This window comes from Camarhynchus parvulus, chromosome 28 (assembly GCF_901933205.1).
Source record: "Camarhynchus parvulus chromosome 28, STF_HiC, whole genome shotgun sequence".
NCBI lineage: Eukaryota > Metazoa > Chordata > Aves > Passeriformes > Thraupidae > Camarhynchus > Camarhynchus parvulus.
In genome coordinates, this window is record NC_044598.1 from 516,112 (window position 1) to 541,064 (window position 24,953).

Here is a 24,953-nt window from a genome sequence, read left to right on the forward strand (position 1 = left end):
ACTCCCCCTGCAGTCCCTCTGGAAAAGGGTTTGGGAATAAAAACCCTGCAAATGGAAACGCATCCGAGTTCATGCTGGGGCAATTTGCCCTTGGGGAGTTTAGGGAGCATTTTCTGCAGGTCTGGGAGAAAATGAAGGGAAATCCACCCCTGAATCATCGTCTGCCCTGTGTCCGTGAGGGAGAAATCAACCCCTGCTAAAACACAAATAATCACGATTTTAAAAAATAGAATTTTCTTCCCTACTTTAGCACCAAAAAAAAAAAATTAAAAAATTTGGAATTTTCTTGCCTATTTTAGCACAAGAAATTAAAAATCTGGAATTTTCTTCCCTACTGTAGCACCAAAAAAAAAAATTTAAAAATTTTGGAATTTTCTTGCCTATTTTAGCTCAAGAAAAAAAAATGGAATTTTCTTCCTTATTTTAACACTAAAAAAAAAAATAAAAGGAACCACCCCCCCCAAAAAAAAAAAAAAACACCCAAAAACCACCTGGGATTTTCTTCCATATTTTAGCACAAAAAATAATAATAATTTTTTAAAAATCTGGAATTTTCTTCCTTTTTTAGCACCAAAAAAACCAACCAACCCCCCCAAAAAACCATCCAAAAACCAAAAGGCAAAAAAACCTGGGATTTTCTTCCCTATTTTAGTACCAAAAAAACCAACCCCCCCCCAAAAAAAACCACCCAAAAAACAAAAAGCAAAAAAAACCTGGGATTTTCTTCCATATTTTAGCACAAAAATAAAAAAAAAAATTTAAAACCCAAAAAAAACCCCCAAAAAACAAAAACCAAACAAACAAATAACAAAAAAAAAAACCCCACCACTCTCATTTCCTTCCAGCTTTTTTTTTTTCTTTCCCTATTTTAGCACCAAAAAAAAAAAAAAAAGCGGCAAAAAAAAAAAAAAAAAAATCTCCCAGTTTTCTCTTCCAGCTTTTTTTTTTTTTTCCTTTCCTGCCTATTTTAACACCAAAAAAAAAGCGATTTTGTGCTCGCTCCCAGCCGAGCCGCTGGCTGTGTTTGCTTTGCAGCTGGCGGCGGTGAGGCGGGGGCAGGACGGACGGACGGACGGGCGGACGGACGGGCGGACGCGCATAAAGAGGCGCCGGGCGCGGGCAGCGGGGCAGAGGCGCAGCCCCCGCGCAGCCCCGCGATGCTCCCGGCACCGCTGGCACCGCTGCTGCTGCTGCTGCTGTTCGCCTGCGCCCCGGGCCGGGGCCAGCAGAGGAGGATCGGTGAGGGCCGAGCGCTGCTCCAGGGGTGGTTTAACGGCGGTTTAACGATGGCTTGGTGATGGCTTGGTGATGGCTTGGTGATGGCTTGGTGATGGCTTGGTGATGGTTTGGTGATGGCTTGGTGATGGCTTGGTGATGGTTTGGTGATGGCTTGGTGATGGCTTGGTGATGGTTTGGTGATGGTTTGGTGATGGCTTGGTGATGGTTTGGTGATGGTTTGGTGATGGCTTGGTGATGGTTTGGTGATGGTTTGGTGATGGCTTGGTGATGGCTTGGTGATGGTTTGGTGATGGTTTGGTTATGGCTTGGTTTATGGCTCTATGGTTTGGTGATGGCTTGGTGATGGCTTGGTGATGGTTTGCTGATGGCTTGAGTGATGGTTTGGTGATGGCTTGGTTATAGCTCTGGTTTGGTTTGGTTTGGCTTGGTGATGGTTTAGTGATGGTTTGGTGATGGTTTGGTGATGGTTTGGTGATGGTTTAACTCTGCTTTAACTCTGATTTAGCTCTCCTTTAACTCTGATTTAGCTCTGATTTAACTCCGATTTAACTTGGATTTAACTCTGCTTTAGCTCTGATTTCATTCTGCTTTAACTCTGATTTAATTCTGGTTTAACTCTGATTTAGCTCTGATTTCATTCTGATTTCATTCTGATTTAACTCTGCTTTAACTCTTCTTTAACTCTTCTTTAACTGTGATTTAACTCTGATTTAACTCTGCTTTAACTCTGCTTTAGCTCTGATTTCATTCTGCTTTAACTCTGCTTTAGCTCTGATTTAATGCTGATTTAATCCTGATTTAACTCTTCTTTAACTCTGCTTTAACTCTGATTTCATTCCAATTTCATTCTGATTTAACTCTGATTTTAGCTCTGATTTCATCCTGCTTTAACTCTGATTTAACTTTGCTTTAACTCTGATTTCATTTGGATTTAACTCTTCTTTAACTCTTCATTAACTCTAACTCTTCTTTAACACTGACTTCATTCTGATTTCATTCTGATTTAATCCTGATTTAACCCTGATTTCATTCTGCTTTAACTCTGATTTAGCTCTGATTTGAACTCCACTTTAACTCCACTTTAATGCTGATTTCATTCTGATTTAACTCTGATTTAATCCTGATTCAACTCCACTTTTATTCCACTTTAACTCCACTTTAATGCTGATTTCATTCTGATTTAATCCTGATTTAACTCCACTCTAACTCTGCTTTAACTCTGATTTAATGCTGATTTCATTCCGATTTAACTCTGCCTCAACTCTACTTTAACTCCACTTTAATCCTGCTTTAATCCTGATTTAACTCCGCTGTAATCCTGACTCAATTCTGATTTTTTGAGTGTTTTTATGCTGACGGGTGGAAGGGGCTAAAGAGGGAGGATTTTTCAGCTGGAGCCTGAAAATATTGAAGGGGATTTTGTAGGAAAACTGTAAATAATGCTCTGTGGGATTTTTTCCCCAATTTTCCTCCTGAGAGGTGAAACTATATTTAAGGAAAATAAAGGAAATAAATGATTTAAGAACAGCTTTATTTAAGGAAAATAGAGGAAATAAATAATTTAAAGGAAGTTTTATTTAAGGAAAATAAAGGAAATTAATAATCCCCATCCCACAGCACATCCTTGGATTTCCTGCCCTCCAGGAATATTCCAATTCCACTTCTCCAAATCTGCTTTTGGGGAATTCTCAGCTCCAGGAGGATTTCTGGCAATCCAAATTATTCCCAATCCAAAATTTACTGGAGAGCTCACAAATAGTCACCAATTTTTTTTATAATTTTTTGGGGAAGATCCACGCGTTTTTGGGTTTGTTTGTCTTGTGGAAATGAGGAATTTTTATGAAGTCAGTGCTGGGAAATTCTCCCTGCTCAGGGATGCAGAGCCCAAATTCCAGCTGATTTTCCCCCTGGACACACAGAGAGGGTTTTGTGGGATTTATTCCTGGTTTTCTCTTTGCTGTAGGTATGGGGTGGTTTCTGTTAGGGGACTGGCAAATCTGGGGGAAAAAAGAGAGAAATTATAGGGAAAAATGAGAAATTACAGGAAATATGGAGAAATTATAGGGGGAAAATAGATAAATTATAGGAAAAAAATTGAGAAATTATGGGGGGAAAATGAGAAGTTATAGGAAAAACTGAGACATTATAGGAAAAAATGAGAAATTATAGGAAAAAATGGAGAAATTGTAGGGAAAGTGGGGAAATGGGGGGAAAATAGAGAAATTATAGAAAAAATTGAGACGTTATGGGGGGGAAATGATAAATTATAGGAAAAATTGAGAAATTAGAGAGAAAAATAGAGAAATTATAGGAATACAATGAGAAATTAGAGAAAAAAATTGAGAAATTATAGAAAAAGCCCAGAGAAATGAGGCTGTGCATCCTGAGCTGATCCTGATCCTGCAGAATTCCCAATTTCTCCTGGAGCTCATCCTGACCCTCCAGCATTCCCAATTTCCCCTGGAGCTGATCCTGATCCCACAGCATTCCTGATTTCCCCTGTAGCTCATCTTGACCTCCAGCATTCCCCGATTTTCTCTGGAGCTCACCCTGACCTCCAGAATTCCTGATTTTCCTCTGGAGAGGATCCCCACTCTCCAGAACTCCTGATTTTCCTCTGGGGCTGATCCTGAATCTCCAGCATTCCCAATTTCCCCTGGAGCTGATCCTGATCCTGCAGCATTCCTGATTTCCCCTGTAGCTCATCTTGACCTTCCAGAATTCCCGATTTCACCTGGAGCTCACCCTGACCTCCAGAATTCCTGATTTTCCTCTGGAGAGGATCCCCACTCTCCAGAATTCCTGATTTTCCTCTGGAGCTCATCCTGACCTCCAGTATTCTCTGTTTTCCCTGGAGAGGATCCCGACCCTCCAGAATTCCTGATTTTCCCCTGGAGCTGATCCTGATCCCGCAGCATTCCTGATTTCCCCTGTAGCTCATCTTGACCTCCAGCATCCCCGATTTTCTCTGGAGCTCACCCTGACCTCCAGAATTCCTGATTTTCCCCTGGAGCTCATGCTGACCCTCCAGTATTCCCAATTTCCCCTGGAGCTGATCCTGACTCTCCAGCATTCCCAGTTTTCCCCGGAGCTGCCCCTCCCCCTGCAGCATTCCCAGTTTTCCCTGGCTGAGCCCCCCCTGTCCTTTGTGTCCCCAAAGATCCCAGCCGGCCCTTCCCGAGTGCCGCCGCCGGCAGGGAGCCTGCCTTGAGCCGCGGCATTCCCGGGAATGCCCTGGGAGCAGGTGAGAGGGAAAGGAGCTCCGGGAATTCCGTGGGAGCAGGGGAGAAGAGGGAAAGGAGCTCTGGGAATTCCATGGGAGCAGAGAAGAGGGAAAGGAGCTCTGGGAATGCCCTGGGAGCAGGTGAGAGGGAAAGGAGCTCCGGGAATTCCCTGGGAGCAGGTGAGAGGGAAAGGAGCTCCGGGAATGCCCTGGGAGCAGGGGAGAGGGAAAGGAGCTCCGGGAATTCCATGGGAGCAGGGGAGAGGGAAAGGAGCTCTGGGAATTCCATGGGAGCAGAGAAGAGGGAAAGGAGCTCTGGGAATGCCCTGGGAGCAGGTGAGAGGGAAAGGAGCTCCGGGAATTCCATGGGAGCAGGGGAGAGGGAAAGGAGCTCCGGGAATTCCATGGGAGGAGAGAAGAGGGAAGGGAGCTCCGGGAATGCCCTGGGAGCAGGGGAGAGGGAAAGGAGCTCCGGGAATTCCATGGGAGGAGAGAAGAGGGAAAGGAGCTCCAGGAATTCCATGGGAGGAGAGAAGGGGGAAAGGAGCTCCGGGAATTCTGTGGGAGCAGGTGAGAGGGAAAGGAGCTCTGGGAATTCCATGGGAGCAGGTGAGAGGGAAAGGAGCTCTGGGAATTCCATGGGAGGAGAGAAGAGGGAAAGGAGCTCCGGGAATTCTGTGGGAGCAGGGGAGAGGGAAAGGAGCTCTGGGAATTCTGTGGGAGCAGGTGAGAGGGAAAGGAGCTCCGGGAATTCCATGGGAGCAGGTGAGAGGGAAAGGAGCTCTGGGAATGCCCTGGGAGCAGGTGAGAGGGAAAGGAGCTCCGGGAATTCCATGGGAGCAGGTGAGAGGGAAAGGAGCTCTGGGAATTCCATGGGAGCAGGTGAGAGGGAAAGGAGCTCTGGGAATGCCCTGGGAGCAGGTGAGAGGGAAAGGAGCTCCGGGAATTCCATGGGAGCAGGTGAGAGAGGGAAAGGAGCTCCGGGAATTCCATGGGAGCAGGTGAGAGGGGCAGCATTCCCGGTTTTCCACACCCGGGACAGCCTCGGGCTGCAGCCGTGCCCAGCCCCGAGCCCAGGATTTGCTGCTTTTGGCACCAAATCCCTGCCCAGGTGGGAGGTTCGGGGCTGGTGCCAGAGCAGGTCCTGCTGCTCCCAAATCCCACTCCAGCCCCACATTCCAGCCAGGAATTCCCCAGGGTGGAGCCCGAATGTTCAATTATTCATATAATAATATATGAATGTTATCCATATAGTTTTTATATTCTATAATATATACAGAATATAATATAGTAATTATATATATTATATTTATGTATATATAATATATATAATATATAATTATTATTCATGTAATAGAAAATATCATAGGAATAATAAATAAAATATTTTTCCTATAATTATTATTCACATGATTATAATGAATACAATATAAAATATTATGTGAGTAATAATTAAATATTATTCATATCATTATCATTCTTAAAATAATATATGAATATATAATATATTTTCATATAGATTATACTACATTTTCGTGTAGATATATTCATATAAATATATGACTATATATATTACTATGTATAATATAATATATAACTATACTCTCATAATATATAACTATACTCTTCATATTTTAATATATACATATATTTCATATGAATATATGAGTATTAATAAAGAATATTTAAATATACTCTCGTATATTAATATTTTCATATATATTAATATATTTCATAGAAATATATTCAGTAAATATATATGTATTCATATAATATATATGAATATAAACCTTCCCAGGTTTATAATCAGCTGGATTATAAACCTGGGGATATTCTGGGATTTTCCCAACAATTTTGGGGTTTTTTTAGGAGGAGGAGAAGTCGGGCCAGAAATGCTGCAAGAAATGAGGGAAACCAACCGGGTGCTGCTGGAAGTTCGGGATTTGTTGAAGCAGCAGGTGGGTGAAAAATTCCTGATTCCCGATTCCCTGAGGTCTGGGGATTCTCTGCTTCCTGTGTGGAGCGAGCAGATTATTGCTGCAGAGCAGAATGCAGAGGTGGTTTGTGATTGGGAGATAATGGGGAAAAACTCTCAAGTTGGGAGAAACTTCAAGGTGGAAAAAATCCCTTTAAGTTGGGAAAGAATTCCAGTAGAAAAAACCTTTAAGTTGGGGAAAACCTCAAGGTGAGAAAAACGTTCATAAAAGCTTTTATTTATTCATTCATTCATTACTATTATTATTATTTGTTATTTATCGATCTCGCTGGCTGGGAGTGCCGGGCTCCCGGCTCAGCCCTGCTGCTGTTCCCCTGCAGATCAAGGAGATCACGTTCCTGAAGAACACGGTCATGGAGTGCGACGCCTGCGGTGAGTGCGGCTGTGCCCAGTGCTGTGCCCTGTGCTGGGTGTGCCCAGTGCTGGGTGTGCCCTGTGCTGTGCCCAGTGCTGTGCCCTGTGCTGGGTGTGCCCTGTGCTGTGCCCAGTGCTGGGTGTGCCCTGTGCTGTGCCCTGTGCTGTGCCCTGTGCTGTGCCTTGTGCTGGGTGTGCCCTGTGCTGGGTGTGCCCTGTGCTGGGTGTGCCCTGTGCTGTGCCCTGTGCTGTGCCCGTGCTGTGCCTGTGCTGTGCAGTGCTGTGTTGTGCTTGTGTGCTGTGCTTGTGCTGGGTGTGCCTGTGCTGGGTGTGCCTGTGCTGTGCCCAGTGCTGGGTGTGCTGTGCTGTGCCCTGTGCTGTGCCTGTGCTGTGCCCAGTGCTGGTGTGCAGTGCTGTGCCCAGTGCTGTGTGCAGTGCTGTGCCTGTGCTTGCCTGTGCTTGTGCTTGGGTTTCTTGTGCTGGGTGTGTGTTGTGTGTGTCTGTGCAGTTGTTTTGTGCTGGTTGTGTGCTTGCCTGTCTTGCTGTGCTGTCAGTGTGTGCCTGTGCTGTGCTGTGCTTCTGTGTGGGGTGCCCTGTGCTGTGTGCTGTTGTGCTGTCCAGTCCCTTGCCTGTGCTGTGCCTGTGCTGGTGTGCCAGTGTGTGCTGTGTGTGTGTGTGTGCTGTGCTGGGTGTGCCCGTGCTGGGTGTGCTGTGCTGTGCCTGTGCTGTGCCCTGTGCTGTGCCCTGTGCTGTGCCCAGTGCTGGGTGTGCCCAGTGCTGTGCCCTGTGCTGGGTGTGCCCTGTGCTGGGTGTGCCCTGTGCTGTGCCCTGTGCTGGGTGTGCCCTGTGCTGTGCCCAGTGCTGTGCCCTGTGCTGTGCCCAGTGCTGGGTGTGCCCTGTGCTGTGCCCTGTGCTGTGCCCTGTGCTGTGCCCTGTGCTGTGCCCTGTGCTGGGTGTGCCCTGTGCTGTGCCCTGTGCTTGCCCTGTGCTGGGTGTGCCCTGTGCTGGGTGTGCCCGTGCTGTGCCCTGTGCTGTGCCTGTGCTGGCCCTGTGCTGTGCCCTGTGCTGGGTGGCGCTGTGCCCTGTGCTGGCCCTGTGCTGGTGTATGTGTGGTGTGCTGTGCCCAGTTGGTGTGTGTGCTGGGTGTCCCTGTCTGTGCCCTGTGCTGTGCCTGTGTGGGTGTCCTGTGCTGTGCCCTTGTGCTGTGCCCAGTGCTGGTGTGCCCTGGCTGGGTGGCCTGTTGCCCTGTGGTCCTGTGTGGGTGTGCCCTGTGCTGTCCTGTGCTGTCCAGTGCTGGGTGTGCCCTGTGCTGGGTGTGCCTGTGCTGTGCCCTGTGCTGTGCCTGTGCTGGGTCCTGTGTGGCTGTGTTGTGCTGTGCCAGTGCTGGGTGCCCTGTAGCTGGGTGTCCCGTTATCCCTGTACCACGTTAGTTATTCCTGCTGCCGTGCTGGGTCCGCGCCTGTGCCGTTATCTGCTCCGTGTTGGTATGTTATGTCGGTGCTCCAGTTATCCTGGTGCACGTTATCTGGTATCACAGCTGTTCTGCTCATCACAGCTGGTCTGTCCTTGCTGGTTCACCTTCCCATCTTCCCCCCACCTGTGCTTCTGCCCTTGTTCCCTGATTTGTTGTCATGGCTGGCTGGTGGCTATTGGCACCCAGTATGCACTGGTGGCTCTGGGACACCCCAGGTTGTTGTGGTGGCTCTGGGACACCCCATGGTGGCTCTGGGACACCCCACAACCTGGTTCACTGGTGGTTCTTCCGGGATCCCAGTTATTCCCACAGTCGTCCTGTCACCAGTTCTGCTGGTCCCAGTTCTGGTATCACCTTCCATGGTGTGCTCCTGGGACACACTACCTGGTACCACAGACTGGTTGGCTACGGGTCACCCCATGGTTGGTCAGTTTTGGGACACCCCAGAACTGCACTGGTGGCTTTGGGACACCCCATGGTGGCTCTGGGACACCGTCCCAGAACTGCATTGATGGCTCTGGGACACCCCAGGCAGTTCTGGTGGCTTTGGGACACCCCATGGTGGCTCTGGGACACCCCAGCCATTGTGGAGAGTGGTGGGGCCCCTGGGGTTGCCGTGCTGGGAACCCGGGCTGGGCCCCAGGCTGTGGCGAGGTACGGCCGGTCACCGTGCCAGTTCTGTCGGGACCCCGCTGCGTGCCCAGCCCCTGCTTCCCGGGCGTGCCCTGCACCGAGAGCGGCGGCGGCTTCCGCTGCGGGCCGTGCCCCGCCGGCTACACCGGCAACGGCACCCACTGCTCCGACATCAACGAGGTAAAACCGGCACCGGAGCGGGCAGCGCGGCCCCTGCGGCTGCCTCGGGGCGCGGGGACACCTGCGGGAGCTGCGGGAGCTGCAGTTCCGTGCCTGGCACACGCTGGGATCCCTGCAGGAGCTGGGATTCTTGCAGGAGATGCAGTTCTGTGCTTGGCATATGCTGGGATTCCTGCAGACTCTGGAATTCTGTGCCTGGCACACGCTGGAATTCCTGCAGGAGCTGCAATTCCAGCAGGAGCTGCAATTCCTGCAGGATGCAGTTCTGTGCTTGGCATATGCTGGGATTCCTGCAGACTCTGGAATTCTGTGCCTGGCACACGCTGGAATTCCTGCAGGAGCTGCAATTCCAGCAGGAGCTGCAATTCCTGCAGGAGATGCAGTTCAGTGCAGTTCTGTGCCAGGATCCCTGCAGGAGCTGGGTTTCCTGCAGGAGCTGCAATTCCTGCAGGAGCTGCAGTTCCGTGCCTGGCATGCACCAGAATTCCTGCAGCTCTGGAATTCTGTGCCTGGCCCTCCCCAGGGAGGGTTTCGGGCCAGCCCCGTCCCAACAAAATCAATCCCGAGGTTTGTGCCACACAGGGAAGGGAGTTTGGAACGCCAGAGCCGCCTCCTTTGCTGAGGAGTTGTTTGAGATAAGATTTATTGGGTGTGGAATGGGATCAAACAGTTCCCTGATAATCCTTGAAACAGCAAATCTCAGCCACAGGGCTTTGTTTCTGCCCTTAAATCAAACCTTGCTGGGCAGATACTGTGTATTACTTTTAGGAAATTTTCTCATTTTTTAGGAAATGTGGCATTCCACCAATTTTAAGCTCTGTGTGTGTGCAAAGCTCTGCTCACCCGTGGATTTTTTTTTGGTGGGGCTCCTGAGCTCTGTGCTTCCCAAACCATGAACTTGATTATCCCACTCTTGCAGAGCCTCAGTTGCATTTCAGTTAAAAAACCTGCTGAAGGCTCCGTGGGAGATTTTGGGATTGTCAGTCCAAAATACGGGATCCACTGTATTCCTGCGATGCATCTGCCAGCACAGAGCATAAAATGCAGGGAAAGTAATGAAGTGTTGGAGGAAGCAAAGCATTCGGAGCAAGTTTGGGAAGAGCGGTGAACAAACAACTCGAGTTGCGTTTCAGGGCCAGGGTGGGGAATTGTCCAGTGCCCTGGACTCTGAGGATTCCAGGAAGGAAAAGGTGAAGCCAGAGCAGCTCCCTGCCCGGGCTGTGGTGTCACCTGAGGAGAGTCACAGCTCCAAGTGGCTTTGGCTTTGTTCTGTTGCAGCCCAGGGGACCCCCGGGCTGGGGGAGCCCTCTGAGGAACTTGTGTGCCCTTTTCCTTCACACTAAAACCCCCGGAGCTGGAGGTGCCCCAGGGCTGGAGCTGCCCCCTGGCACGGCCCTGGGCACCGTGTGTGTTGTTTCAGTGCAACGCCAACCCCTGCTTCCCGAAAGTCCAGTGCATTAACACCAACCCCGGCTTCCGCTGCGACCCCTGCCCGCCCGGCTTCACCGGGCAGCTGCTGGAAGGGGTGGGACTGGCCTTTGCCAGGGCCAACAAACAGGTGAGGGCCTGGAATGTTCTGTGTCCCTCAGACGCCGGCAACTCTCTCCCCTCTGCAGTGAAGAAACGGGAGGGGAACTCGAGGCGATGGTTCCCAAGGATGGAAGGGATTCCTGGCTGATGGAAGGGAGGGTGGAGAGGGGCTGGGAGGGAATTCCCATCCCTGGAAGGGTCCCAGGCCAGCCTGGGATAGTGGAAGGTGGCCCTGGGGGTGGGGATGGGACGATTAAAGGTCCCTCCCGACCCGAACAGTTTTGGGATTCCGCGATTCCGTGTATTGGCAGGAATGCAGGGGGAAGGGAGTGCCCAGGATGTCCTGGCACCTGGGCCCCAGAGCCACCTGCCCTGGGCCAAACTGGGGCTGGGCAGGGCATCCCAGCACCTCTGGGGCTGTGGGGCCTTCCTGGGGATGGGAATGGGGATGGGAGTGGGAATGGGAATGGGAGTGGGAATCCTTCCTGGGAATGGGAATCCTTCCTGCTGGGACACAGAAAAGTTCCTGCAGCCGCTGCCACCCCCTCCCAGCTTCTCTGACAGCTCCAGGCAGATCAAAAATCCCAACAGCCTGGGCTGATTGGGGTTTTTAGGGGTAATTATCGCACATATGGCTCTGGGAATTTGGGGCTGGTCATGGGATGCAGCCATTGAGCTTCCAAACCCATGGGGCCCCTTCCACAGTGAGGATATTCCAGCAGCTCGGCTCAGAGCCCAGCTCTGTTCCCAGGCTGGAGCTTCTGCTGGGTCTGGAGAGGGGTCTGGAGCCCGGCTGGGATCTGCCTCAAGCTTGTCAGCAGGAACCCTTGCTAGTCCTGGGCTAGTGAGGTGTGCCGGGGCTCTGCTTCTGCTCCTGGCCCTGCCCCAGTGCTGGGATTTGGGGTGGGGTGGAGGTGAAGGTGGGACCTGTTCTCCCTTGGGTGAGTGAAGGTGAAGGTGGGACCTGTTCTCCTTGGGGGGGTGGAGGTGAAGGTGGGACCTGTTCTCCTTGGGATGGGGTGGAGGTGAAGGTGGGTCCTGTTCTCCCTGGGGTGGAGGTGCAGGTGAAGGTGAAGGTGGGTCCTGTTCTCCTTGGGATGAAGGTGGAGGTGGGTCCTGTTCTCCCTGGGGTGGAGGTGAAGGTGGGTCCTGTTCCCCTTGGAATGGAGGTGCAGGTGAAGATGGGTCCTGTTCTCCTTGGGATGGGGTGAAGGTGAAGGTGGGTCCTGTTCTCCTTGGGATGGGGTGAAGGTGGGTCCTGTTCTCCCTGGGCAGGTGTGCACCGACATCAACGAGTGTGAGACTGGAGCTGCCAGGAATTGTGTCCCAAACTCCATCTGCATCAACACTCGGGTAAATCCTCAGGGAAACGGGGACCCCAGGGAGAGCTCAGAGCCCTGGCAGGGCCTGAAGGGGCTCCAGGGGAGCTGCAGAGGGACTGGGGACAGGGATGGAGGGACAGGACACAGGGAGTGCATTTAAACTGGGAAAAGGGAGATTTGGGTGGGATATTGGGCAGGGATTCCCGGCTGGGAGGGTGGGCAGGGAATGGGATGGAGTTCCCTGTGGCCATCTCTGGCAGGGCTTTACCGGGAGGGTGAAAGCGAATCCCGAGCAGGGATTTACGGGATTCCCGTTCGAGTTCCTGCTCCCGTTCCCCCCGCAGGGATCCTACAAATGCGGGGCCTGCAAGCCGGGCTTTGTGGGGGATCAGATCAGCGGCTGCCGGAGCCAGACGGCGACCGGGGCACGGCGCTGCCCCAACGGCGAGATCAGCCCGTGCCACGAGAAAGCCGAGTGCATCGTGGAGAGGGACGGCTCGCTGTCCTGCCAGGTCCGGGCACCGCCGCCAGCCTGGCATCGGGATGGGGCACCCCATAGGGGCTGGGTTGTGGCACCGCCCTATAGAGACTGGGGTCGGCTCCTACCCTATAGGGACTGGGATCGGGTCCCACCCTCCTGGGATCGGGTCTGATCCCGTGAGATGGAGGGGTCTGGTCTGACCCTCCCGAGTTTGGGGTCTGGTCTGACCCTCCTGCAAATGGGGACTGGTCCCAATCTCCGCCGAGACTGGGGTCTGGTCCCGCCCTGCCGAGGCTGGCTGGGCTCTGGTCTGACCCTCCTGCGAGCTGGGTTTAATCCCAGTTTCCCTGCAGAGGGGTCTGGTCCCGCCTTCCCCACGCTGGGGTCGGGTCCCACACTCCTGTGGGTCTGGTCCGACCCCCGCCCCGGGATTTGGGTCGGGTCCAACCCCCCAGCAATTGGGGTCTGCCCTGATTCCTGCACGACTGGGGTCTGACCCCAAACTCCCTGGGGTTGGGGTCGGGTCTGATCCCAAACTCCCTGGGGTTGGGGTCGGTCTGCTCGCTCCTCGTTCCCTCGTCCCGCGCTCCTCTCCCGGGTCTGCCACTGCCCTCTCCTGGGGATCGCCCTGCCCGAACCATCCCTGCTCGTCCCTGTCCCCCGAGCTCCTCCCTGCGCTGCTCCCTGCCGCTTTTGGGGTTTTGGTTTTCCCTGAAGCGCTGCGAACCTGTCGGGTACGGAATTCCTGGGGCTGAGCAGGGAGGATGCAGGGAATCGGGATCCAGGATCAGCAGCCTCGGAGCCGAGTTCTGCTGCTCCTCCCCACGCCCCAGCAGCAAGCCGAGATCCGAGCTGGTGAAATCCCAGAAATGTTTCTCCCGGGCGCTATTTCCCTGTAGGGTTTCACATCCCGGTTCTGCAGCGTTCCGTGCCGCGTCTCCGGTAAATCCCGGGGTTTCGGGGGGCTGACTCTGTGTGTGTGCCCCTTGCAGTGCCTCGTGGGCTGGGCAGGGAACGGCTACGTGTGCGGCAAGGACACGGACATCGACGGCGTGCCCGACGAGAAGCAGCGCTGCTCCGACAAGAAATGCCGCAAGGTGAGGGGGGAAATGCGGGAATTTCATCCCAATTTCCCTGCACGCCAATTTTCCTGGGCGCTGCTGAGACCCGCGGAGCTCGGGCTGGGTGCAGTCCCACATCCGTCTGTCTGTCCTGCAGGATAACTGCATGACCGTGCCCAACTCGGGCCAGGAGGACGCAGACAGGGACGGCATCGGGGACGCCTGCGACGACGACGCCGACGGGGATGGGATCCCGAACGCCGAGGTCCGGGCTCGGCTGCCCCCGGCAGCACCTGCGGGAGGAATTCCGGGGGTCCCAGGGGGAATTCCGGGGGTCCCGGTGGGGATTCGGGGGTCCCGGTGGGGATTCAGAGGTCACAATGGGAATTTAGGAGTTCCACTGGGATTTTAGGGGTTCCAGTAGGAATTCAGGGGTCACAGTAGAAATTGGGGGTCCCAGTGGGAACTCACAGGTCCCAGTGGGAACTCACAGGTCCCAGTGGGAATTGAGGGATCCCAGTTTGAATTCAGAGGTCTCCGTGGGAGTTCAGAGATCCCAGTGGAGTTCAGGGGTCCCAGTTTGAATTCTGAGGTCCCAGTGTGAATTTAGGGTTCCCAATGGGAGTTCAGGGTTCCCAGTGGAGTTCAGGGTTCCCAATGGCAGTTCAGGGTCCCCGTGGCAGTTCAGGGGGTCCCGTGGCAGTTCAGGGTTCCCAGTGGAGTTCAGGGGTCCCAGTGTGAATTTAGGGTTCCCAATGGGAGTTCAGGGGGTCCCGTGGCAGTTCAGGGTTCCCAGTGGAGTTCAGGGGTCCCAGTGTGAATTTAGGGTTCCCAATGGGAGTTCAGCGTTCCCAGTGGAGTTCAGAGTTCCCAGTGGAGTTCAGGGGTCCCAGTGTGGCCTCGCTCTGGGGGCTCTGCGGATCTCAAACCAGGCTGAGACGCCCCCAGGGGGGTTTGGGGAGCCCGTGCTCAGCGAGCCCTGCTGGGCACAGCCCAGGAGGCGCCGGTGTCCCCAGCCCGTGTCCCCTGTCCCCGCAGGACAACTGTGTGTACACCAGGAACACGGACCAGCGCAACGCCGACAAGGACAACTTTGGGGACGCGTGTGACAACTGCCGGCAGGTGAAGAACAACGACCAGAGGGACATCGATGGCGACGGCAAGGGCGACGAGTGCGACGAGGACATGGATGGGGACGGTGAGAGCCGGCTGTCCCCAGGCTGGGCCCTGCTGGGGTCAGCCCAGCTCAGCTCCTGGGGCACAGGCAGGGCGCTCCCCGTGTCCCCTCGCAGGTGCTGCTCTCCAGCTTGGGTTTATTTTCATTTTTATTTGCCACAGTTGTGGCTTTTTCAGGGTCCCCCATGGAAGGGAGGAAATGATTAATCTGAGTCCGTGTTCTTAGAGGGCTAATTTATTATTTTATTATATTATATTAAAGAATGCTATACTAAACTATACTAAAGAATAGGGAAAGGATACAGACGGAAGGCTGCAAAGAATGAGAATGAAAACTCGTGACTCCTTCACAGCCTGACCCTGATTGCTCATGAAGTCAAAACAATTCACATTAAACCCATCAAACAATCTCCAACCACATTCCAAAGCAGCAAAACACAAGAAAGGCAAATGAGATAATTATTGTTTTCATTTCTCTCCGAGGCTTCTCAGCTTCCCAGGAGAAGAAATCCTGGCAAAGGGATTTTTCAGAAAATGTGACAGTGACACACAGTCACAGCCAGCCTCGTCCTGGCTGCCTTGTGCTGCATTTTAGGGGAGAAATTTGGGAATATCGGAGCAGCCAGCAGCTCCTGGCTCGAGGCTGGGGGAGTCCCCTGGGGTGGACACAGACGTGGCTGCCTTTGGAAGCTGAGCTGATCACAGTGGGCGCAAAAGCTGCTCCCAGCAGCCAGGAACCCCCAAATCCTGAAATCCTTGCTTTAGCCTGGATTTTTGTGGACCCACCCTGCCCTGTTTTGCAGGGATCAAGAACACCGTGGACAACTGCAGGAGAGTGCCCAACCCTGACCAGAGGGACGGGGACGGGGACGGCGTGGGGGACGCCTGTGACAGCTGCCCCACCCTCAGCAACCCTGACCAGGTACGGAGCCCAGGCTGGGCCCTGCCGGGTCCCCCAGCCGTGCCAGGGACAATCCCAGCTGCCACCCTCCTGTGCCACAAACGGAAATTCCCTCTGGAGCAAATCCCAGGAAATTCGGCGCGCTGGGCTCTGCCTTCCTGCCCTGCCCCGCTGCTGGAATTCCTCAGAATCCCCCCAAAAATCCCACAGAGCCTCCTGCTGGTGGCAGCTCTCTGTTCTCTTCCTTGCCTTTTATCTAAAGAATAAATTTAAATCATTCTTCCTTTATTTTTCTAGAAAGACACTGACCACGACCTGGTGGGAGATGTCTGTGACACCAACCAGGACAGGTGAGCTGCAGAAATTAAAAATTCTATTTATTTGCATGAAATCCTGGGAATGAAGGGACCAAAAGGCTGTGAGAACCTGGCCTGGCCTTATCCTATAAAAAATGGAGGTTTGGAGGTGGAATTTTCTTCAGACCTCACAGAAAGTGATCACTGGAAGGAAGCAGCTCCCAGAGCTCCATTTCCAGCAGGAACGTCACTGACGTATTTTATGAAAATCCTTTCACTGGGATTTTTCTCCTGAGAAGCCTCAGAAAAGAAACGTGAACAATAATTATCTGATGGCTTAGCATGTGCTCTGGAGGTTGCTCACCAACAGTGCAGCTTTGATTGGTTCCATGTGAATTGTTTTTAATTAATGGCCAATCACAGCCCAGCTGTGTCAGACTCTCTGGTCAGTCACAAGATTTTATTATTCATTCTTTTCTGGCCTTCTGATGTCTCCTTTCTCTTTCTTTAGTTTTAGTATAGCATTTGTGATATGATATTATATGATATATAATATGATGTAATATAATGTAATATAATAGAATGTAAAATACAATATATAATATGATATAATATAATATGGTATAATATGATATGCTATTATATGATATGACATGATATGATATAATATAATATAATATGATGTAATATAATGTAATATAATAGAATGTAAAATATATGATATAATATGTTATAATATGATATGTTATAATATAATATAATATAATATAATATAATATAATATAATATAATATAATATAATATAATATAATATAATATAATATAATATAATATAATATAATATAATATAATATAATATAATATAATATAATATAATATAATATAATATAATATATGATATGATATGATATGATATGATATGATATGAGGTAATAAAATACAATATAATAGAATATAAGTATAATATAAATATAATATAATATATTATTCAGCCTTCTGAAACGTGGAGCCAATTCTCATCTCTTCCCTTACCCTGGGGACCCCCAAACATTCCTGACCCATTCCTGGGGTGCCCTTCAAGGCTGAGATCCCGGATGCAGCTGCAGCCCCCAGCCCCGGGGCAGCTCCCCGTGCTGGTGGCCGTGGGTGACGTGTCCCTGTCCCTGTCCCTGTCCCTTCTCCCCCAGCGACGGGGACGGGCACCAGGACTCGCGGGACAACTGCCCCACGGTGCCCAACAGCTCCCAGGTGGACACGGACGGCGACGGGCTGGGGGACGAGTGTGACGAGGATGATGATGATGATGGCATCCCCGACTTCCGACCCCCCGGCCCCGACAACTGCAGGCTGGTGCCCAACCCCGGCCAGGAGGACGCGGATGGTGAGGGAGGGAGGGAGGGACGGGTCCTTTGGGGTCCCTGGGGTGGCTCCAGGCTCTGGGAGCCGCAGGAGTTTGGGTTTTGTTGGCACTGACTCGTGCCAGGCCTGGGACACTGCAGGTGTCCACAGTGCCAGCACTGGGCCGGGTTTGGGAACAAGTTTAGGACCAGGTTTGGGGCCATGTTTGGGATCAGGTTTGAGGCCAGGTTTGGGATCAGGTCTGGGGCCATGTTTAGGGCCATGTTTGGGGTCAGGTTCAGGATCATGTTTGGGATCATGTTTGGGATCATGTTTGGGGTCAGGTTTGGGATCATGTTTGGGATCATGTTTGGGATCATGTTTGGGATCATGTTTGGGGTCATGTTTGGGGTCAGGTTCTCTCTCCCAGAACTGTCTGGGGTTTGAGGGGTTTCTCTGCAGCTCCTTGGGGTGTCCCAGTCCCTCAGTGCCCTCAGCTGCCCCTGGTGCTGCCCGAGACTGAGCAAACCCAGGGCAGGAGCTGCTGCTCCAGGCTCCTTCCTCCTCCTCCTCCTCCTCCTCGTGCCCAGGGGACGGCGTGGGGAACCTGTGTGAGGATGACTTCGACAGGGACATGGTGATCGACAGGATCGACGTCTGCCCCGAGAACGCCGAGGTGACGCTCACAGACTTCAGGGCCTTCCAGACCGTGGTGCTGGACCCCGAGGGGGACGCTCAGATTGACCCCAACTGGATCGTCCTCAACCAGGTGGGGAGAGCCCCGGTCCTGGGGGGTTTTCCCTCAAAGGCTCCGTGGTTCTGCAGTGCCCAAATCCCCGAGTCACAGCCCTGGAGCAGCACAAGAGGGAGTTGGGTGTGTCTGGAATTGCACTAAAGAGTCACAATTCCTCTTTCCCAGGGCATGGAGATTGTCCAGACCATGAACAGCGACCCTGGCCTGGCTGTAGGTGAGGAATTTCCCTTCTCCCTTTGGGAAATCATCACTCGCTGCAGCTTTGAGCATCCACTACTCCATGACCCTGTTGTGCACAGAGTCCAGATTCCCCCTGGCAAAATCCACCTCCCCAGCTGAATCCTGGCTCTGTTCTGCTGCCCCTGACAGGGTACACAGCCTTTAACGGGGTGGACTTCGAGGGCACCTTCCACGTCAACACGGCCACGGATGACGACTACGCCGGGTTCATCTTTGGCTACCAGGACAGCTCCAGCTTCTACGTGGTGATGTGGAAGCAGATGGAACAGACCTACTGGCAGGCCAACCCCTTCCGGGCAGTGGCAGAGCCTGGCATCCAGCTGAAGGTACAGGAACCCTGCTGGAGGAATTAATTCCCTGCTGGAATTTTGCCTCGGGATCAGCAGCTGTGTGGAACCCTCTGTGCACACGTTGAGCAGGCTCTCCTCTGTCCCAGGCAGTGAAATCCAAAACGGGCCCTGGGGAGTACCTGCGGAATTCCCTGTGGCACACGGGAGACACCACGGACCAGGTGAAGCTGCTCTGGAAGGACCCCAGGAACTCGGGCTGGAAGGACAAGACCTCCTACCGCTGGTTCCTGCAGCACCGGCCCCAGGTCGGCTACATCAGGTGAGCCTCGGGGCAGGACCGTCCCCACCAGGGAAATCAAACCCCAGGGAGCCCCAGAACGTTCTGGAAGGGAGCTCAGCCATGGGCAGGGACCCCTCCCGCTGCCCCTCGGGCGTCCCGGGGATGGAGCAGCCCTGAGGCCGGGGCAGCTCCTGCCATTCCCTGCCTTGCTCCCCTCCAGGGCTCGCTTCTACGAGGGCCCCGAGGTCGTGGCAGACACTGGAGTTGTCCTGGACACCACCATGAGAGGGGGACGCCTCGGGGTCTTCTGCTTCTCCCAGGAGAACATCATCTGGTCCAACCTCCGCTACCGCTGCAACGGTGAGTTGGGAAAGGCAAACTGGGAATTCTCCTCCCTTTTCCAGTCATGGACACCTGCATGGGAACGGGGCAGCAAACGGGGCCGGAGGCTGTTTTCCCCGGCCCTGATCTCTCTTTGCTTTAACGCTCAGACACCATCCCAGAGGACTACGAGACGTTCCGGTTCCAGCAGGATTAATCCCCGCCGCCCCTGCAGCCCCCAGCCCGCGCTCCCCGCCCCGCTCCCGCTCTGGAATGCCGCCCCGAGAGCTGTCAGCGCCTCCCACCCCGCCCTCGCCGCCTCCAGCTCCCCTGCCCCACCAGCAAATCCCTGAAAATGTTACGCGAATCCTCCGGGAAGGGCAGAGGTGGAGACAGGGAGTGCGACCAGGAGCCCGAGCTGCTGCCAGCCCCGGCTGCGGGCCGCGCTGGGAGCTCCCTGCAGCAGCCGGGGTGGTTGGAGCTGCTTTGGCGGGGAGGATTCCCAGGAATCTCCTCCCTGCCCCAAGGCTCCCGAGTGTGAATGTTGTTTTCCTTTTCGAGACCTGCCGCAAAGCAAACTCAGCGCGAGTCTGAGAGGGACGCGTGGAGCAGCCTCAGCACAAGTTGCTCGTTTTAGTAAATGAAAAAAAAGCACTTTAAGGAGAGTATCTTTGTTCTGGAGTGTTGGAAAATAAAACACTTGGAATGCTGGATAATAAATTCTGGATTTCTCCTTGGTCATGTCTGTGTTCTCTCCACTCTTCTGAAGCTTCTCCCTTGCAGATGTGGAAGGGAGGAACCGTCCAGGGCTGAGCTCAGTGGGGCTGAGAGAGCCCTGGGCTGGACTGGGAATTTTCTTGGAAATGCCAATGCATGGAGGCACCTCTTCCTCACGAGCCTTCCTCTCCTCAGCCCTGCCCTGCCAGGTTCTTGCTGGAACAACAATTAAGGCTTCTCCCTTTTCCCCACAGGATTCTCTCCCTTTTTTCCACGGGATTCTCTCCCTTTTTTCCATGGGATTCTCTCCTTTTCCCCACGGGATTCTCTCCCTTTTCCCCACAGGATTCTCTCCTTTTCCCCACGGGATTCTCTCCCTTTTTTCCACAGGATTCTCTCCCTTTTTTCCACGGGATTCTCTCCCTTTTTTCCCACAGGATTCTCTCCCTTTTTTCCACGGGATTCTCTCCTTTTCCCAACGGGATTCTCTCATTTTCCCCACAGGATTCTCTCCCTTTTCCCCATAGGATTCTCTCCCTTTTTTCCCACAGGATTCTCTCCCTTTTTTCCCACAGGATTCTCTCCCTTTTTCCCACAGGATTCTCTCCCTTTTCTCCACGCTTTCCCCATCCCACCCCTCCACCCCCTGAAGACAAGAGCCAGCGGATTTTACCCCTTCAGGCCTTTATTTTGATAAAATTGGTCAAGCCCACATAAGGCAACGCACACACGGCTCCGCCCGCCCCCCGCCCGCCCCAACCGCCTCGGAAAATAAATAACACAAACCAAGAGAGGACTCCATGTAGTGTTTGGCTTTGCAGTATAGAAATTCCACACAATGATTCTGTTGTGTTGTTGGTTTTTTTTTGTTTTGTTGGTTATTTTTTTCCCTGTTTAAAAAGGTAAAAATGATTTATAATACACAGTCAGAATGTCGTGGTGCCCGCATAGAAAACCGACATGCAATCCATGCCTACACTGCGCCGTATAAATAAGATGCAACTCAAAATACAAAGAACAGGAACACTACAAAGTTTAATTCTAAGAGGGAGGGAGGTTTTTTTTGGTTTTTTTTTTTTTTCCCTTTTTCCTGGTTGTTTTTTAAAAAGGACAGACACACGTAACAAAGGCTACCTGCGCTTTCACATTGCCATCACAGTGACGGGGGGGCCGTTGCTCCGAGGAATAAACGCGCTGGTTTTGGGGTTTCTCCCGAAAAAAACAGCCAAGGTCGGGATCTGCGGGGGGAGGAGGGGCCTTCCTGCTTCCTTCCTGTCCAGAGGGGGTTTCCAGGGTCTTTCCGAATTAAGGAAATTAAGCTCAAGCCTTAATTGTTGTTTTGGCAGAAATTCGAGGTTTTGGGTCCAAGGGTTTGTTTTTGAGGGAAATGCAGGTAAACTGCTTTTAGATAAACTCAGGGCAGCTTTTGCTCTTGGAATCACGGAACTGAGGTTGGGACAGAGCCACTGCATCAGGGTTGGAAAGGAATCACCGAATTAAGGCTGGAAAAGAACCTGACTCAAGTTTGGAAAAGAATCACCAGATTAGGGTTGGAAAAGAACGACCAAATCAAGGCGGGAGAAGAAAAATCAAATTAAGGTTGGAAAAGAATTCTGCAATCAAGGTTGGGAAGGAACAACCAGATCAGTGCTGGAAAGGACCTCCAGGACCATCACACCCAACCTCCCTCTGAGCTGAAGGTTCACCCATGAGCTCTCCTAAGAACGAATTCACCAAATAAATCCCCGGGCGCTCCCCGGCGGCCGCGGGACGCGCGCGGGCCCGGGGCGGTTCCGGCCGTTCCTGGAGAGGTTTTCCCCTCTGGCAAATGAGAAATCGGCCCAGGGGGGCAGAGGCCAGCCCGGGCCGTGTCGGGGGGCACAGGGGGGGCTGCCAAGCGCTCCCTGCCATGCAGAAGCCGTGGGAGCCGCGCCGGGTCACGCATGCCCAGAGGGGAACGGGGTCTATGTACAGGGAAAGGAGCCTCCCCCAGCCCCCCAGCGCCAGGGCTGGGCTGGCTGCTGGGAAAATAATCACAGTTTTGGATGCACCGAGGGTTTATTCCTGCTCTTCCCCATTGTATTGGCAAATGCAACAGTCTAGCTTGGGAATTGGGGGGTAATTCCTTATGGAGATAGAAAAACACGGAGGGAGGGGGGGGTCAGGAGGGAGGGTGGGACAGTCACCCCTGGAGACACCAGACAGCTGCACCACCACTGCAATCAAACTCAGCAATTATAGCAATTAACACCATTTCCTCCTGGATTTTTTTTGTTTTTTACTAAGCGATGGTTTTCCCTTTTCTGCTCCCACTCGTGGGGAGGGAGCCCCAGACACTGGAATGAGCACAGGGCTGTTACATTTGGAACGAAAGCAGATTATTTGTCCTGGGAACACTCGGGATCCGCTCCACGCTTCTCTCTGGGTTTGCTTCCAGATCAGCCTGATGCCACAAAAAGTGGAATTTGAAGGAGTGAGAAAGGGGGAATCCTCTGGGGCAGCTCCCACAAGAAAGGTTCCCCTGGGGGAAGGGAAAGGCGGGAGCTGCTGGAACCCCCGGATCTCACAGGGTCCGATGAGAGGCAGCTTCTCCCCGGCCGCAGCTGGAGCCCATCCTGCCGCAGCCGGCACTCCCATCCCTGCTCCTTCCCTCTCCCCAGGGATCAAACCCGGGTTTCTCCCGGCTGGAGGCTCCCTAAGTGTGACAGTTGCATCCAAGGTGTGTTAGTTTGAAATTAAGGCGATTTTCAAGGTCTACTTACAAGTCTAAGAAACAAAGAGCTCTTATTTACACACGGAGTTTAAAAAACCGGGCAGGAGCTGGAGCTGCAGTTGCCTGCCCGAGCCTCCCTCGCGTGAGGAACCCCAGCTCCTGCTGCTGCCTCCCCTGCGGTGACTTTGGGGTTAAAAACAGCACGGACAGGACTGCTGGACTGAACCCCAGCTCCTGCTGGTGCCTCCCCTGCAGCGACTCTGGTGTTACAAACACAGCACACACACGGACTGCACAAGCACGGAGCCATTCCAGCAGGGGACAAACACAATTCCCACATGGAGCTGCACAAAGCTCTCACTGCACCTTCAGCAAGGGGCTCTGAGCCCAAACTCCTCCTGGTTTCCTCCTGTCTGAGCTGCCTTTTACCTCCTCCTTACACTGGAAAAGCGTGAGGGATCTGAAAGGAGCAGCCACCGGGAGTGGACGTGTCCTACCGAGCTCAAACCCTGCCAAAAAATCCCAAAACATTCCCGAGAGATGCAGGGAAACCTCTGGAGGGCGTGGAGAAGGATGAAATTAAAACAAAACAAAACAAAACAACAAAGAAATAAAAAAGACACAGGGAAGCCAAGAAAAAAATTCCACGTTTTTAGTGCAAATGGTCAACAAATGGCACAGAAGGTGAGGGGACGCCCAGGGCTGGGGAGATCCTGACCCTGCTGCTGCTCAGCAGAGCGGGCAGGAACCTCAGCAGGGCGGCCCAGGATTTCTGGAAGCACACAGAAACTTGGATAACTCATTAGGAGAACTCAGGAGAGCGGAGAGGAGTTCGTTAATTGCACGGGGACTCTCATTAATTGCGGGGAACTCGTTAAGAGCAGCCCAGGCCGTTCCCAAAGAGAAGCAGCTTTGGGGTTGGGAATTCCTTGGGCTGGAGGCAGAGAGAAGATCCAGGGGGGCGGGAGGGGTGAACAGAGCCCAGCTGGTGGGAACTGGGGATTTTAGGGATGGAACCCATGGGGCTGCTCCCAGCCAGGCTGGAGGTGCCTCCCTCTCCAGCAGCAGCTCACCCTAGGGGCCAGTTAATGAGTTAATGACTCCAAATCCTGTTAATTCCTGATGAATTCCTGCCTTTCCCCAGCGGAACGAGGATGTTCCAGCAGTGCCCTTTAATTCCATTCGTTCCCAGAAATGTGGGAATCACCTTCCCTCCAGCCAGAGTGAAATCCCCAATTCTGACCCTGGGGAATCTGGATGGGATTTTTTTTTTTTTTTTTAATTTAATGCAGCACAAAATATTCACAAGGACCATCAGAAATAATCAATTCTCCATTTAATTAAACAGAATTTTGGAGGATTTAATCCTGGTCATTGTGGAGCAAGAGATTTTTTTTTTCCCCCGGGTGAATGAAGGAATTTTTAAGTTCCAACCACCCTATTTTGCCTATTCCAAAGGAAAATATCTAAGCTTCCTTATTCCTGCTTAACATCTGTTTAAAATTCCAGTTAGTTTAAAAATACCTACATATATAATATATATAATATATTTTTGGAATAAACCCACAAAAAAAAAAAAGTACTGTACAAATATTATGTAGAGTGCTTCCATTGGCTGTATGTAGTTGAGCTACTTTCCTAATATCCAAATATTTAAATAAAATAAAAAAAAAAAAATGACAACAACAACAACCAAAAAAAATCATAAATAAGTAACAGAATAAGTAATGAATACGAATAAAAAATTTAAAAAATCATGATTCTACGAGCCTGGCATTGCTATGGAAATGCCCTTCCTGTTGCCCAGGAATCTCTCACAAAGTAAAAATTAGGATTATGCAGGTTAGTCTCTATTTTTTTAGCTGCTTTAAGATGTTCTGATCCTCTGTCTAATCAAGTAATGAATTATAGAACTTTCATGTGTGCTCAGAAATGCTCTCTATATATGTAGCCATATATAGAAACAGATATATATTACATATATATTTAAAAACAAAAAAAAACAAAAACAAAAACAAAACCATAAAAAGCTTGGAAAAAATAGTGTTTAAAGTGGATTTGTGGGCCTGGCGGCCGGCGGCGGCTGCGCTTGGCCGGGATTGCTGGGGCAGGAGGGAGGGACGAGAGGGTGGGGACACACGTGGGGACAAGCAGGGCACCTGCGGGACGGCAGTGTCACCAGCAGAGCCCCGGGGACGGTGGCACCGCGGGGATTGGCTTCCCCAGGGGGACAGGGCCCCTCCAGCCCCGCAGCCCAAAGCCCCTCTGTGCTGCACAGGGACAGCGCCCAGCCGGGGCAGGGGGGCTCTGCACAGGAAAACCCATGGCAAACCGGGATAAACCGGATAAACCACGGGATCAACCACCGGGACAAACCGGGAAAACCACCAGGCGGGATACAACAAACGATAAACCACGGATCAACGGCGACAAA

At 52.1% G+C, this 24,953-nt stretch overlaps 1 protein-coding gene across 1 annotated transcript; it reads left to right on the forward strand.

Annotated features, from left to right (window-relative positions):
- The first annotated feature begins 1,075 nt into the window (after positions 1-1,075).
- On the forward strand, positions 1,076-19,826 carry COMP (cartilage oligomeric matrix protein). The gene is made up of 20 exons (XM_030966732.1): positions 1,076-1,239; positions 4,400-4,483; positions 6,332-6,420; positions 6,779-6,830; positions 8,930-9,099; positions 10,520-10,657; positions 11,905-11,982; positions 12,296-12,463; positions 13,425-13,529; positions 13,651-13,758; positions 14,532-14,691; positions 15,473-15,591; positions 15,868-15,920; positions 17,054-17,247; positions 17,795-17,973; positions 18,124-18,172; positions 18,328-18,524; positions 18,635-18,807; positions 18,989-19,128; positions 19,260-19,826. The coding sequence occupies exons 1-20, from the start codon at positions 1,158-1,160 to the stop codon at positions 19,304-19,306; spliced, it is 2,385 nt and encodes a 794-aa protein (XP_030822592.1). The 5' UTR covers positions 1,076-1,157; the 3' UTR covers positions 19,307-19,826.
- Positions 19,827-24,953: the final 5,127 nt, after the last annotated feature.

Coding starts and splice junctions, on each gene's coding strand:
- COMP (XM_030966732.1), top strand. CDS start 1,158: ATGCTCCCGGCACCGCTGGCACCGCTGCTGCTGCTGCTGCTGTTCGCC. Junction 1,240..4,399: donor GGGCCAGCAGAGGAGGATCG/GTGAGGGCCGAG, acceptor GTGTCCCCAAAG/ATCCCAGCCGGCCCTTCCCG. Junction 18,808..18,988: donor CCCCAGGTCGGCTACATCAG/GTGAGCCTCGGG, acceptor GCTCCCCTCCAG/GGCTCGCTTCTACGAGGGCC.